The sequence below is a fragment of the Vulpes lagopus genome, chromosome 21 (assembly GCF_018345385.1).
Source record: "Vulpes lagopus strain Blue_001 chromosome 21, ASM1834538v1, whole genome shotgun sequence".
Lineage (NCBI taxonomy): Eukaryota > Metazoa > Chordata > Mammalia > Carnivora > Canidae > Vulpes > Vulpes lagopus.
In genome coordinates this window covers 29,663,299-29,677,048 of record NC_054844.1, presented here as the reverse complement: position 1 = coordinate 29,677,048, position 13,750 = coordinate 29,663,299, and the positions used below count along the sequence as shown (strand labels likewise).

The 13,750-nt window shown below is 42.6% G+C and overlaps 1 protein-coding gene across 1 annotated transcript in view; it reads left to right on the top strand.

Annotated features, from left to right (window-relative positions):
• Positions 1 to 883: 883 nt before the first annotated feature.
• Positions 884 to 13,750, top strand: part of PKP2 (plakophilin 2) — an 88,329-nt gene continuing 75,462 nt past the window's right edge. Inside the window, exon 1 of the mRNA XM_041736437.1 lies at positions 884 to 1,206. Coding sequence (XP_041592371.1) covers positions 984 to 1,206 — 223 coding nt within the window. The 5' untranslated portion in view covers positions 884 to 983. The remainder of the gene's footprint in view (positions 1,207 to 13,750) is intronic.

Genomic DNA, 13,750 nt, shown 5'->3' with positions numbered 1-13,750 from the left:
TTACTGGAGTTTCTCTGCGTGGGTGTCTTCCTAAGGAAGTGGGTGAGCAAGAGTGTACTGGGTACAATTTGTGTATTTACAAGAGAAAACAGAAGCTCTGAATGAGAAAGAACATATGTTTCTGGGACTGCATCTGTGCAAAAAACACATAGCCCCTGGAGTTGTACGAAGAAGGAAAAAAAAGAAAAACCTTAAAAAAAATCATTTTATTTCACACTCATCATCTTCTTGGCACATTTCCCTCCTACCGCCCTTGCAGCCTGACCTTTCTCACCCTCAGGTCCCGGAGAACCATGAAATGTTGAACAGTCTGACAGAGGCTGCCTAACCAGATAGACGGCTCACCCGGGGATCCCACAAGCACACCTCAGCCCAGGATCGGAAAGGAGTCTCCAGGGCGCACCTGCCCAGAGGGCGGCCGCGCTGCAGCTAAGCCGCAATCACTTCCTCCGCCAGGGGCTGCGCGGACGCGGAGCCCTGCAACCCGAGCCCGGCACTGCCCCGCCGGGCGGTACCCGAGGGCGCTCCGTGGGTTTGCTCGAGCCCGGGCGGACCGCGCCTCTCACCCACCTTCCCCGCGGGCGCCTCCAACTCGCCAGGTGTCTGCGCGCGCGGACGGCCCCGCCCCCGCTCCCAGGCCGAGTGCGCGTGCCTGGCCGGAGCCGCCCCCCCGCCCCGCACCCGGGTTCGGGCCTCGCACCAGGCGTGGGGGCGGGGCCTGCGCGGCGCGGGGCGGGTCGGGGGCGGGCTGGGCGAGGGGCGGGCCCTGCGCGGCGTGGGGGCGGGGCCGGGCAGGCTGGGGGCGTGGCCATGGCGGAGGGGCGGGGCCTGGCCGGAGGGCCTGCGCGGCGTGGGGGCGGGGCCGGGGGCCGGGGGCGTGGCCAGGGCGGGGGGCGGGGCTCGCGCCAGTGCCCCGGGCCCCGCTGCAGCTCCGTCCGCAGGTCTCGCGGCAGTCGAGCGGCTTCGTCGCCCCCTGCGGCCCCATGGCAGCCCCCGGCTCCCCGACCGAGTGCGGCTACATCCGGACAGTCCTGGGCCAGCAGATCCTGGGGCAGCTGGACAGCTCCAGCCTGGCGCTGCCCTCCGAGGCCAAGCTGAAGCTGGCGGGGAGCAGCAGCCGCAGCGGCCAGGCGGCCAAGAGCCTGCGGATCCAGGAGCAGGTGCAGCAGACCCTGGCCCGGAAGGGCCGCAGCTTGGTGGGCAACGGTGAGTGGAGCCCCGCCGCCCCCCGCCCCTTTCCCTCCTCATTCTCAGCACCCAGTTGCTTGGACGCACTGCTTCCTGCGGGTGCAGGACCTGGTGTGCTCCACCTGTTGCTCGCGGTCCCTTTGTATGACCTGCCGCGCCTCCTGACTCAGACTTACTTGAGGAAAGCGCTCTTCTAAAATAACCTCCTTCTCAGCTGCTTCTGTATATACATCTACATCTATTCAACATATATATATGTGCATAAGAATTCAATACAAGATTTTCACCCCTTCCTTAATACCCTTCCCCCCACCCCCACTATTGTGGACTTAATCTGGAGGCCCTGGGAGTCTATAAACACTTTGAGATTCTATGCAGAAAATTCGTATGATCGTTTTTTTTTTTTTTTCTGGAGGAAAATGCTCCTAGCTTTTATTCAATTGTTAAGAGTTTATGCCCTCTCTATAAATTTCTTGAAAGAGAAAACCTGAAAGTACTGGCCCTCCGTCTTGCAACCTGGAAATTGGGATTGCAGTGCCTCGCCCAGGTATTTCGGGACGCTCCACCCTGTACAGAGCGAGTGGTTGATCTAGGAAGTGGAAAAAAAAAAAAATGAGTGGGTGGCTTTGGGCCCAGGAACAACCACACCACCCCGCGGAGGAAGGGGACTTTGGCCCTGGCCCGACCGCAGCTGCCTCCCGCCCGCTTTGCTAAGCCGAGTGAACGTTTTCGTGGGCACAGCCCTGGTCTCTCCAAAAATGTAAACTTGGAAGTGAAAAGGAGTTCTAAAAAACAACAAGAAGAACTCTATATTAGTGATTAATAAGAGGAGGCGGAAGGGAAGATGGTAATAAACCAGTTGTGAAAATTAGAGAACATGATACGTCATTTGCTCCTCTGCTAAAAGTCAGATAATCAGAGCCACACAGTAACTCTTTTATTAGCTGTTTGTTTTCTTTATTATGAAAACGTTATAGGCTTATTACAGAAGAGAGAGGAGGAAAGAGATTGAAACATTAAGTTGGGATATCTGTGTATTTCCGGCATTGTTGAGCTGTTTCTGCAGGACATGGGCAATGGCAAATGTAGAACCCGTTAGGAAAAAAATGCTTGCAAACCAGAACAGAGATTTAAAACGGCAGACCCTCGGAGCAATATTGTTTTCAGTTTGTGTGAAAGAATCCTAAAAGATCAGGCGTCCAGTATTTACATACTTGAAAGGTAAAGAGAAGATATTTAACAATTGTGGTTAATGCAGTTCCCTACTGTGTGCCAAGAATTGAACTATGTGGTTTACATTGATTATTATGTTTTTTTAAAAAAATACTTTTGTCCTAGGGGTGGTTTTTTTGTTTGTTTGTTTGTTTGTTTGTTTGTTTTTAAGATTTTACTTATTTATTCCTGAGAGAGGCAGAGAGAGAGAGGCAGAGACACAGGCAGGGGGAGAAGCAGGCCCCACGCAGGGAGAGAACGTGGGACTTGATCCCTGGACTCCAGGATCACGCCCTGGGCTTAAGGCAGGCGCTGAACTGCTGAGCCACCCAGGGATCCCCTGTCCTAGGGGTTTTAATCCCCATTTTACAGATGAGGAAGCTAAGCAATTAAATAACACTCAAATTCCCACAAAGAGTAAGTAGCAGAATTGGTATTTAAACCACCAAGCCTGGGGATCCCTGGGTGGCGCAGCGGTTTGGCGCCTGCCTTTGGCCCAGGGCGCGATCCTGGAGACCCGGGATCGAATCCCACGTCAGGCTCCCGGTGCATGGAGCCTGCTTCTCCCTCTGCCTGTGTCTCTGCCTCTCTCTCTCTCTGTGACTATCATAAATTTAAAAAAATAAATAAATAAACCACCAAGCCTGGGGACGCCTGGGTGGCTCAGTGGTTGAGCATCTGCCTTCAGCTCAGGGCCTAATCCTAAGGTTCTGGGATCGAGTCCTGCATCAGGCTCCTTACAGGGAGCCTGCTTCTCCCTCTGTCTATGTCTCTGCTTCTCTCTCTGTGTCTCTCATGAATAAGTAAGTAAAATCTTTTCAACAAAAACCACCAAGCCTGAATTTTTAAACTACTCATCAGTTATACTGTTAAGCTTTTTGATTATTAATTCAAAATGGGATTTTTATTAGACCCTAAGGATTCCCTGGTCCCCTCTCATTTTCCTCTAAGTAAAATCGAGGTAGTTTTGAGAGGAGAGAGGTCTAGACATGACTGCACTGCCACAGGACATGGAAAAAAGGAAGCTGAATTTACATTTCAGAGTCTGACAACTGGGGCCAATTTTTGATCAGTGGCGTCAGTGGCACGTTGTCAATCTGTGCAGATCCAGTGTTAAACTGAAACTAAACTAGGGTATACTGCTTGAGGGACACAGGGGATGCAATGGCTAGCCAGAAGAGCAGCTAGACTGCAGCTATTCAATGAATAGGGGAAATCAACAAAAGGAAAGGAGCATTGTTCAGCATTGTCGTGAACCTAAAACCCTGTTCTAAAATCTTCATCCATCTGCTTTTCATTAAATCCTTGCAACACGGGATCCGTGGGTGGCGCAGCGGTTTGGCGCCTGCCTTTGGCCCAGGGCGCGATCCTGGAGACCCTGGATCGAATCCCACATCGGGCTCCCGGTGCATGGAGCCTGCTTCTCCCTCTGCCTATATTTCTGCCTCTCTCTCTCTCTCTGTGACTATCATAAATAAATAAAAATTAAAAAAAAATCCTTACAACAATTGCATAAGATAGTTAGGAAGCTCCATTTCACACATGAAGAATGCATCAGTCTCTCAACATTTATTGGCTGCTTTGTCCCAAACCCACACATGATCTGTCCTCCCTACCCCGTGGTGAATTCATATTGCTTGGTGAATTCAAGAACTATCAAATGAGTCTGTTCTTCCTGCAGGGCACTGTGCAGGTGCTGAATTAAACAAAGACTGTGTGCTTACTTGCAGGCAAGAAGTTTAAAGTCTGAAGAAGGAAACTTCCCTCTAAAAAAAAAAAAAAAAAAGGTCTCATCCAATACAAAATAGTCAGCAACCCAAAAGAAGAACAGCTAACACATTACAGAGTTTGGACGTATGAGTTGGACTGCTAGCTGAAGGGAATTTTGAAAAGCTTCTTAGAGGAATTGGGATTTTAGATCTCAGAAATTCGGCAGGACTGGCCAGGGGTTGGTGGTTGGAGGAAGAGTATTCTAGGAGAGAGCAGGGGAACATTTCATAGTTCACAGAATTAAGGTGGTAGATATCATGTCATGGTGCTTCTGCTCTGATGCTTGGGGCAACTACTTGAATGGTTCTGCCTACTAAGGAACAAAGTGTTTGAAATATTTTGATTGCAACAGGAGCTTCCCTACAAGCTGAAATACACTCAGCAGCCTACACAGAAGTACAAGTCAGGCAGAGAGATAAGGCAAATAACAACACCTACTTATTCTAAAGCCCCAGCTTTCTGAGACTTAAAAAGGAAATCGGCTTCAAAGGAATTTAACATTAACATGCCACGGAACAATTATGGAGGGTGGTTTGTGTATGTTAATTAAAGTTCTTTGAAAAGGCCTGGGGGCTTGTGATGGTTGTGAGTATTGTTTTTTATTATTATTATTATTATTATTATTATTATTATTATTATTTCCTATTACTATCCTGTCTCGAAAGTTGAAACAGACAAGCAATTGTTGCAATAGGGCTGGTCTGGAAAGAATCCTGTATCAACACAAGAAAGTCTGGGAAGAAAGGACCCCCGTGTTAACTGCTGTTAGTTCCAGAGCCCTAGAGAATTCTGAATTGTTGACATACCTGCAAGATTGAGGCAGTGGCTAATCTGTTGAAAACACAGATGTGATAAATGAGGCTGATTTATTGATAAATACCCTGCAAGGGTCTTAAATGCCTCAGTGTATAGGTGGGTGGTTTTCCTGGTAAATCGTTTTAACCTTTGTGGCTGTTTTAAACTGTGCTGAATATTTTAAAGTTCGCTATAACTCTTGGGAGGAGGTGTGTGTGAGGAGGGATGGGTTAGAGGGACGGGGTGGGGGGTTGGTCAGAGGTATGTGGCAGCATTGTGAAACGACTGAGTGTATTGCAGGGAATTTGAAAAATCATTTTATGAACGTCACAGAGAAGACTTAAGAATTGCAAGTATTAGCAAATGAAAAAATTTAAAGAGTCCATATCCTATTTATTATACGTACTTTGAAAGTACTACGTACTTATTACAGAGTTCTCCCCAGGTGCTTGAAGAGGAAGAAAGTCCTGTTTTAAATTGTCGTATGTAATCCTCGTAAAACACAGTGAATAGTAACCTAATAAACTTTGCAACTTGGGAAATCCACCATAAGAACTTGAAGCATGTCATTTACTAAGTTTCCCTAGCCAAGATCTGTGATCAGAGGAAATTCTGGAGAAAGGACTGAAAATTGGTTAAGGAAGGTAAAAAGGCAATTAATGGGTGTTATTGGGGAGAGCGGTGTGTGTATGGGGGGGGGATTGTTCAAATCCTGTATGAATTATTTGTTTGCCAAAAAGGAATTCTCAGAATGAAGCAATTCTGGGAGTGAGGTGGCTAGTCAATCAGAAAGTGGGAGGGATCAGGAGAGGTGGGCAGAAAAGAGTCCCATGGTGGGGTGGCAGAGACATACATGCCCAGGCTGCTCTGTAGTATGTCAGTAGTGCCACCTGATTTAATGAACCTCTGTGTCTGCCTGATATAGCCCATGGACCACTTTTTGTTTAGTGTCTAGCAGATCAATTGCAGTGAGTACAAAAAAAAAGTACGCGAGGGCTTTTAGTTTAGTTGTTTTGTTTTTTAGAAATTCCTGTGATTATAGTTTATCAGAGGAAATAGGATGTTAGCAAAATACGATTACAAAAAATATATTCCACACCCTTAGAAATAGTGAAAACGTATCCTTTATGGAAAAAAGTCTTGAGTCAGAATGTGGTAGGGATCTTTCAGAATCAGTGGAACTACAACAATATTTGATTTTGACTATGCAAATTCATTGCTCTCTGTGTCATAGATAAAATGCGGGACATTCCCTTCAAGAGAAGACTGTTATTTAGGATTTTTAAAAGGCTCCTTTAAGGTTATCTATGCCCTATGCTAGTGGTTCCAATCATGGGAACAGAGGGGAGTTCACTTGACTTAGATATTCTAGGTATTTGTTGTTCATGTCGGCTCATTCTTCTAAAGTGCTGTTTTGATTATCGGCTTGAAAGCTTTTTTCTCGTGTATTAAAATAAGGATGTACATATTTGCATTATTATCTTCAAGTGTAGGTAACATTGATTTTAGACTAAAATTGAATTTCTGGCCTGATCAATAAAAGCTTTATTTTTTTTCTTTTCTAAGAGACTAAGCATATTATTGGCAACCTTATCTATGATAGTAATGAAATATAATAACAATGCTGCTAAAACCTCTGGAATTTATAAACCAGATTTGATTAACAAGTTCCATAAAAGATCATTTGGTTCCATCTCAGATGATATTCAAGAATTTAAAATTACACAGTTCTATAAATAAAATCTTTAAAAAGAGGGGGGGGGAATCCCTGGGTGGCTCAGTGGTTTAGCACCTGCCTTCGGCCCAGGGCGTGATCCTGGAGTCCCAGGATCAAGTGCTGCATCAGGCTCCCTGCATGGAGCCTGCTTCTCCCTCTGCCTATGTTTCTGCCTCTCTCTCTGTGTGTGTGTCTCTCATAAATAAATAAAATCTTTTAAAAAAAATAAAATAAAATTACACAATTCTGAGCTAAATGTTGGACTCCCAGGTATATTTTGGCATGTACACAAATGTATGAAGACATGAGTTCCATACTCCTTCTGGAGCAGTAAACAGACGAAGGCCAAGTTGCAAGTGGGAATTAAAAAATGAGGAGAAAATCTTGGTATTAGAGTGAACCATCTCACTTGCCTGACTTCTTGTAAGGATGACAGAATTTCAGAGCCTCTTATAATAGGAATACTTAAAAATCTATTTTGTATCTTCTGTGTAATGCCGTTAGTGGTGATTGGATATTGGACACAAAAACAGTTATGTTCCTAAGTGCTTAAAATGAGCTAGGGAACCCAATATGTTGACTTAGATAGAAATGCATATTTCAAAGAAAAGAGCCTTGACCACAATAGCCAAACTGTGGAAGGAGCCTCGGTGTCCATCGAAAGATGAATGGATAAAGAAGATGTGGTTTATGTATACAATGGAATATTACTCAGCCATTAGAAACGACAAATACCCACCATTTGCTTCAACGTGGATGGAACTGGAGGGTATTATGCTGAGTGAAATAAGTCAATCGGAGAAGGACAAACAGTGTATGTTCTCATTCATTTGGGGAATATGAATAATAGTGAAAGGGAATATAAAGGAAGGGAAAAGAAATGTTGGGAAATATCAGGAAGGGAGACAGAACATAAAGACTCCTAACTCGGGGAAACGAACTAGGGGTGGTGGAAGGGGAGGAGGGCGGGTGTTGGAGGGGAATGGGTGACGGGCACTGAGGTGGACACTTGACGGGATGAGCACTGGGTGTTTTTCTGTATGTTGGTAAATTAAACACCAATAAAAGTTAATTTAAAAAAAAAAAAAAAAGAAAAGAGCCTTGAGCGTTTGAAAACATGACTTGCCATTACCATTAGAAAAATCCACATATTTATATTCTTGGAATAATCAGGTTTAGGGCTTAACACTGTTAATTGGTGAAAGTCTCATGATCAAAGTACTGAAATCTCTTGATTTCCAGAAGAAAACGTTCCTCACTCGAAGCTTCATAAATTATTCCCACTTAATATTACATCTCACTAACGCGTCCATAGGTTGGAGGTAAGGAGGACCACATCAGTATGAGTGTATTGTGTTACCTTTTGTCTTTGAAGGAGGAAGACAAATGGGAACTTTTCTTGATAGATTAGTGGGAACTTACTATAGACCACCAAAGTATTAGAGATAAATACCCAAGCCATGCAAATAAGAGAATAACAATAAAGATTTAGCATCCAGATGTAGAATCAACCTTGCTAAATGGAACATAGCCTTTTTACTCAGGAAGAAAGACTCTGCGTACATTGGGGGAAAGAAATGTTTTTTCCTCCCTATATTTCCAGAAGACAGAAACAGTGGACAGTGTTTGAGCACCTTCTACCCACACCAAGCACCAGCACACGTGTGACTGCCATCCTTACGCTGTGGCTCCGCTGTGGCGGTCCACAGGACAGATGTCAGCCTAAAGCACTCAGTGGAAACTGAATTTGTGTAACTAGGATATTTCAGATGTAAAAGGAAATATGGCTAATTAACAACTCGTCAAGTACTGATGCAGGACTGTGCTAGAAGCAGTAGTAAAAGATGTGATTCTTTATGTAAGGATATAAAAGTTTACCTAGAAGATAGACTCTTTCCTGTTTTAATCTGGCCTTACTCCAACTCATTTTCCACCTCTGTACTAGAGGAAACTTTCTAAAATCTCACTGCTTCACTTCTTAATTTAAATTCCTTCAGTTCCTTGTTGTTATCTACATGGTTATTCTACTATGAGTAAAATTCCCATTCAGCATGGCATTCCAAGTTCTTCATGGGCTGATGCCTGCAACTTCTCAAACTTCATCTTATCACCACTATCCCCACACCCCACCAAACAAACACGTGTGACTTATCTTACTTGGTGTTCCTATTCCTGCCACCCCCATTCCTCCCTTCTCCTGGGCTGGTTAACCTCTTACCCGCCCTTCAAAACTCAGTTTGCTTGTGCCGATGGATAGACACTATCTTAGAGATCTTGAATAGTTAAGGATTTGATATTTGCAAGTCACAGAAGATGTTCCAGCTAGAGAGAAAAGTGAAAACTGCAGGGGATTTCTGAAAATACATTTGGAAGATTTGGTGCAAGGAGGATTTTAAAGGAGAAGAGACAGCAGCTATGAATGAATTGGGAGGAAAGAGGTTAGCCCAAGCAAGTGAGAGGCAGTGGGGATATGATGACCTGAGACTCATTACAAAAGCCTGTAGTGAGTTTTTAAAAGAAAATAATTAAGTTTGTGAGTTCCATAAATTCATCTTTTTGACCACACGTTGCACTATTGCGAGTATAATGTGATACAATGTCACTGAAGATCTAAAGTGATCATTATCCGCTATCACAGCAAATGAATTGGCAGGAATGCCAAAGCAAGGAGACAAGTTACAGGAATTAATAGATTTAGAAACTTCCAGGATGTATGAACTTAGTACTTCATCAGTGTGCTTAAAATCACATGCTCTAGCTATTCAAAACGCATGATATATACCCAAGGGTGTGTAAGGGTTCTTTTTAATGTGTATTTTTGTGGTTATTTAGAGCAACACTTTGAGGATTGTCCCCCCCCACCCCCCAAATGCCATAAACAGATCTATCAGAGGAGAACCTCAAGCTGCTTAGAGGGCTTCTGAAAAATAAAGCCTTCCAGGGGCTGATTGGTATATTGTGTGACTAGTTGCACGGTGGTACGTGGAGTATGTGGCCCATTCTGTGAGGAGAGCTGTTCTTCCCTGGCATGTTCACCTTCGTTGGAAGCTGTGTTTACCTCTATATTGCCAGTGCTGACTCCTAGAAAACCAACTTTATGAGGAAGTCCTAGCTAGTACTTTCCAGCCATACACACCCAATCTATCATGTTTCTCGTAGTTGATTGTGTAAGTTGTGTTATCTGATCGCAAGAAGCAGCACCACATACTTTGTGTTAATTTTTCAATAAGGCAGAGCATTAAATAGACTTTGACCTACTTGAAGACAAATCTTTGCCATAGTTTTTAAGCCAAATTCCGTTCATTTTCCAGCCTGTGCAAGTATACTCAACCTGAATTGTATGCGTGCTGTAGAATTGTGGTTTCCACAAATATCTGGTCATTTTTCTTACAAAGTAAGAACAGAAGATAAAAAGTATTTTGTTTTTAATGTGAATCCAGGGAAATGAACCCTGTGTCCTAGGCCCACACAGGCAATGAAAATCCTTCACCCATTCTGGAGTCCTGTTGGGTGGTTCTTGATGGGTCCTAATGTATCATGTTTTAAACTCCCACTTTTGTTAGTGAATGACTTTAAGGAGTCATTTAAATATGAATTTCTGTACAAATTTCTTCCAGTAAGTTCAGGATTCCCTTTCTCACATATAATAACATGCCCCCCCACCACCACCACCACCACCAATTTTACACTTAGGGAAGAAGTTAAATCTTCTTAAGGTATATGGAAGAAAGAGAACTGCTATTATCCAGAGGTTGTGCCGAAAGGCCAAATAGAAGAAGATGATAGCTCTTAGACTTCCAGACTCTGTTCCCCCCAAAAGACTGTTGTCAGCCCACACTGTGAAGGCAACGTCTTGTGACGGGCCGCTCAATTAAATGTAGCATTTAAATCTAATGCCAGCAGTGAACGCCTGCTGATTTCTATGTATACATTTAACTATACCTATTTTCATGGGAATTTCTTCTATCTCCAGCTCTACAATTCCAGGGTGAACCAAATCAATTTTTTAACCATGCTCAGAAAGTACTAGAAGCTTGAAAGAAAAGATGATTTTCTGAATGCAAATGCTATGGTATTAGAAGCAGGGTTTTAAAGGTTTTGTTTGTTTAGCAGTTCTCAATCATGTATTTACCGTAAGGGAAGCTGTAGTCGCTTTTTTAAACATACTCAAATAGAGGTAAGAGGGTCACAGTAGATGCTTGTCAATTTGATTTTATAATGTATTAAATTTAACCAATTAGGTTAAATTTGCTGCTCACAAAACCCACAAACAATAAACTGATTATGGAAGTCAGCTTATTTTTAACCCTAACAGTAATCCATTATTTTGGACAATACTGGCATACATAACCAGAAACCAAGATATTTTCCTCCTAATAGCTGCTTAGGGAGTCTTATCATTCAGATTCACATTCAGACCAGGAAAGAGAGAAAATTATATTATCGTGTGAGGTGTATACTTCTTCAATCTTCTGAGCAGTTTAGAATCCTTCCACCATCAAAACCAACTCCCATTACCTCACCCCTGCTCTACCATTGCTTTGACCCGAATTGTTTGTAATTTGCGGAGGTGGAGTTTAAAGTTGTGCTATAACTACCTTCTTCATTTCCCTTAAAAAGTGGACTCCATATAATGTCTCTGGCATTCTTAGACGTAAAGGTAAGGATAATGTTGCCCAATTAATACTAATTTGAAAAGGTTCCTGTAAATCATTACCTTCTTTAGGAAACAGTAGAAGCACATTTGCACACTGTACAAATGAAATGAATGGCTGGAAAACCACAATGATATCATTGTGATCCTCAGTGACTGGGTCAATCACAAATAACCAGAGAACGTTAAATTCAAGATCACTGGTAAATTTATCAGAATAAAAATTCTGAGAATAAAAATTACACAACACAGTGTAAATTAAAGCATGCACTCTACTTTAATCCCTCTTTCTAGAACAGATTACTTCATGAGAAAGGGTAAAATACAAATTTTTGTAACCCAAATTCTATCTTAAAAATTGTATATTATTTTTGCATGTTGCTTTACAATTTTAAACACTTTTGAATATATGCTGTCTCAGGTAACTTGTCTCTCAGCAACTCTGTTAGTGCCTGGAATTATGGGAAACTGAGCCATCTAAGTGGTTTGTCTAGATACACAGAAAATAGTGGAATGAAGGCTCTAGGCCAAGTCCACAGATTTCTTCTGTTTAGGGAAGATACCTGCCTCATTTTGTGAAACAAATTCTTTGAAATATAATAATACCCTAGTTTTCCATAGTAGAAAATCTGAGTTTTCATGTTGGTTTATTTAAAGCAGAATGTACTTTTGAGTATGCTGTGGTTTTGTTTGCTTTCTTTTTTCTGTTTTGGAGAAAAGGCATGGCTGAGTTATTACATATGTTTAGTAGTTATATATTTTATCCTCTGAACAGAAGATTTGCCTTAAAGAGGTTAGTTTCCATCCTAATTAATATATATCTTTTTTATCAGAAATTCTGCCCAGTTCAAAATTTCTTTAAAATCTTAGAATACAGCTGCTAATTCATCTTTAAACCACTCTACTAATGGCAAACTCATGACTGCCTAGGCAAATCAAACTGCATTTCTTGTTGTTTGAGATTGGCTTTTTCTTCACTAGAGAAACCTGCAAGCTGAGTATCAGGAATCACAACCTTTCTATCACAGGAAGAGAGTCTGTGGTTTACAGATCCAAGCTTATTTTATTCCTTTTTCCAAACTGTGTTGTGGTTATTTTGGGAACCAGTAAACTGGTCTCAGTTCATTCATCTGAAAACTGAGGAGGAAGCTTCCTTATAAGGACTTAATGCCAGCAAATAAAGAATTAATAGTTACAGGGTATTTGGAGTTGCCCAGGTGGAGATTCTAGAGGAAAGAGAATGATTTCTTTTGGTTTTCATATCAAAACCTATGATGATCATCCCTCCAGAGCTTTGGTAAATGGCTGTTTCAGAAAAACTACGATGCAGTGAAACAGCAGAGACCAGTGAAAATGAGGAACCCGGAGTTCAAACATTATACAAAATTGCTTTGCAATTTAAAGCAAGTAATTAAGTTTCCCTGTTTATAAAGGAGATGATAGGAGCTGACTCTGCATCAAAGAATATGGGAAAGAAACATATAAAATAATTTGAGTCTTAAAGAAAAGTAATATTGAGATATAAGGAGTTCATATAAGTTGCTTTAAAAAGTCTGATAGCCCCCAGCAACAATGTGAGTTAAATATTTTACTTCAGTAGGCCTCATTATAAAACTCACTGATTAGCTATTTTGATAGGATACATTGTTTCACTGGATCTTTTCCAAAGATTCTTACACATTAAAAAAAAAAAAAAAAAAAACCCTTGCAGGAATCTCAGCTGGAAAACGGACGTAGTCCCCTACAAACTGTTCCTGAATGTCAGTCTGCTCCTGGCAGTAGAGCAAGGGTACTACTTAATGCTGCAGGTGATGATGGGCTAGAGGGGGCAGGAAAGACATTTTCATGGGTTTTTTAAATTGCATCCTTCCTTATATCATCTCCTGTATCACCAGAATTAATAGTTCTAGATTAGTCATCCACATATGTCATTAGTATTTTCCCATCCTAGATTGTCCCTGACTCATATATTCAATTTTCAGATAATTTAAAATTTTGAAATGACTTTTTTGAGAGACCATAAATTTGATTTCTACATCCCCAGTGCTGAAAGCACCCTAGTCCCCAGGCCCTTCAGCATTAGAGCCAGGACCTGCCCAGCTAGCCTCCTTTTCCCCACCAGCAGGTGTGGCCTGCTGCCCTGCTTTTCCAATAGCCTGGGGTGGGGAGTCAAGGTGACAGAAGGATCACTGAGGGCAGAGTTGGGGCCTTGGCAAGCTGGGCAGGAGCCCCACGCAGGCATGGAGATTTGAGTCCTTAAGGCATTGCAGCCTTTGCTCTGGCGTTGGAAAGAATTCCTTTCCCTCATTCAGTGTGGAGGTTCCAGATGTTCTCTGTCATTGAGATTAAAAATTAAGGGGCTACCTTCACTTTTGCCTGTCCTTATGGAGAAATCAGGCCTCTAGAAACAAGAT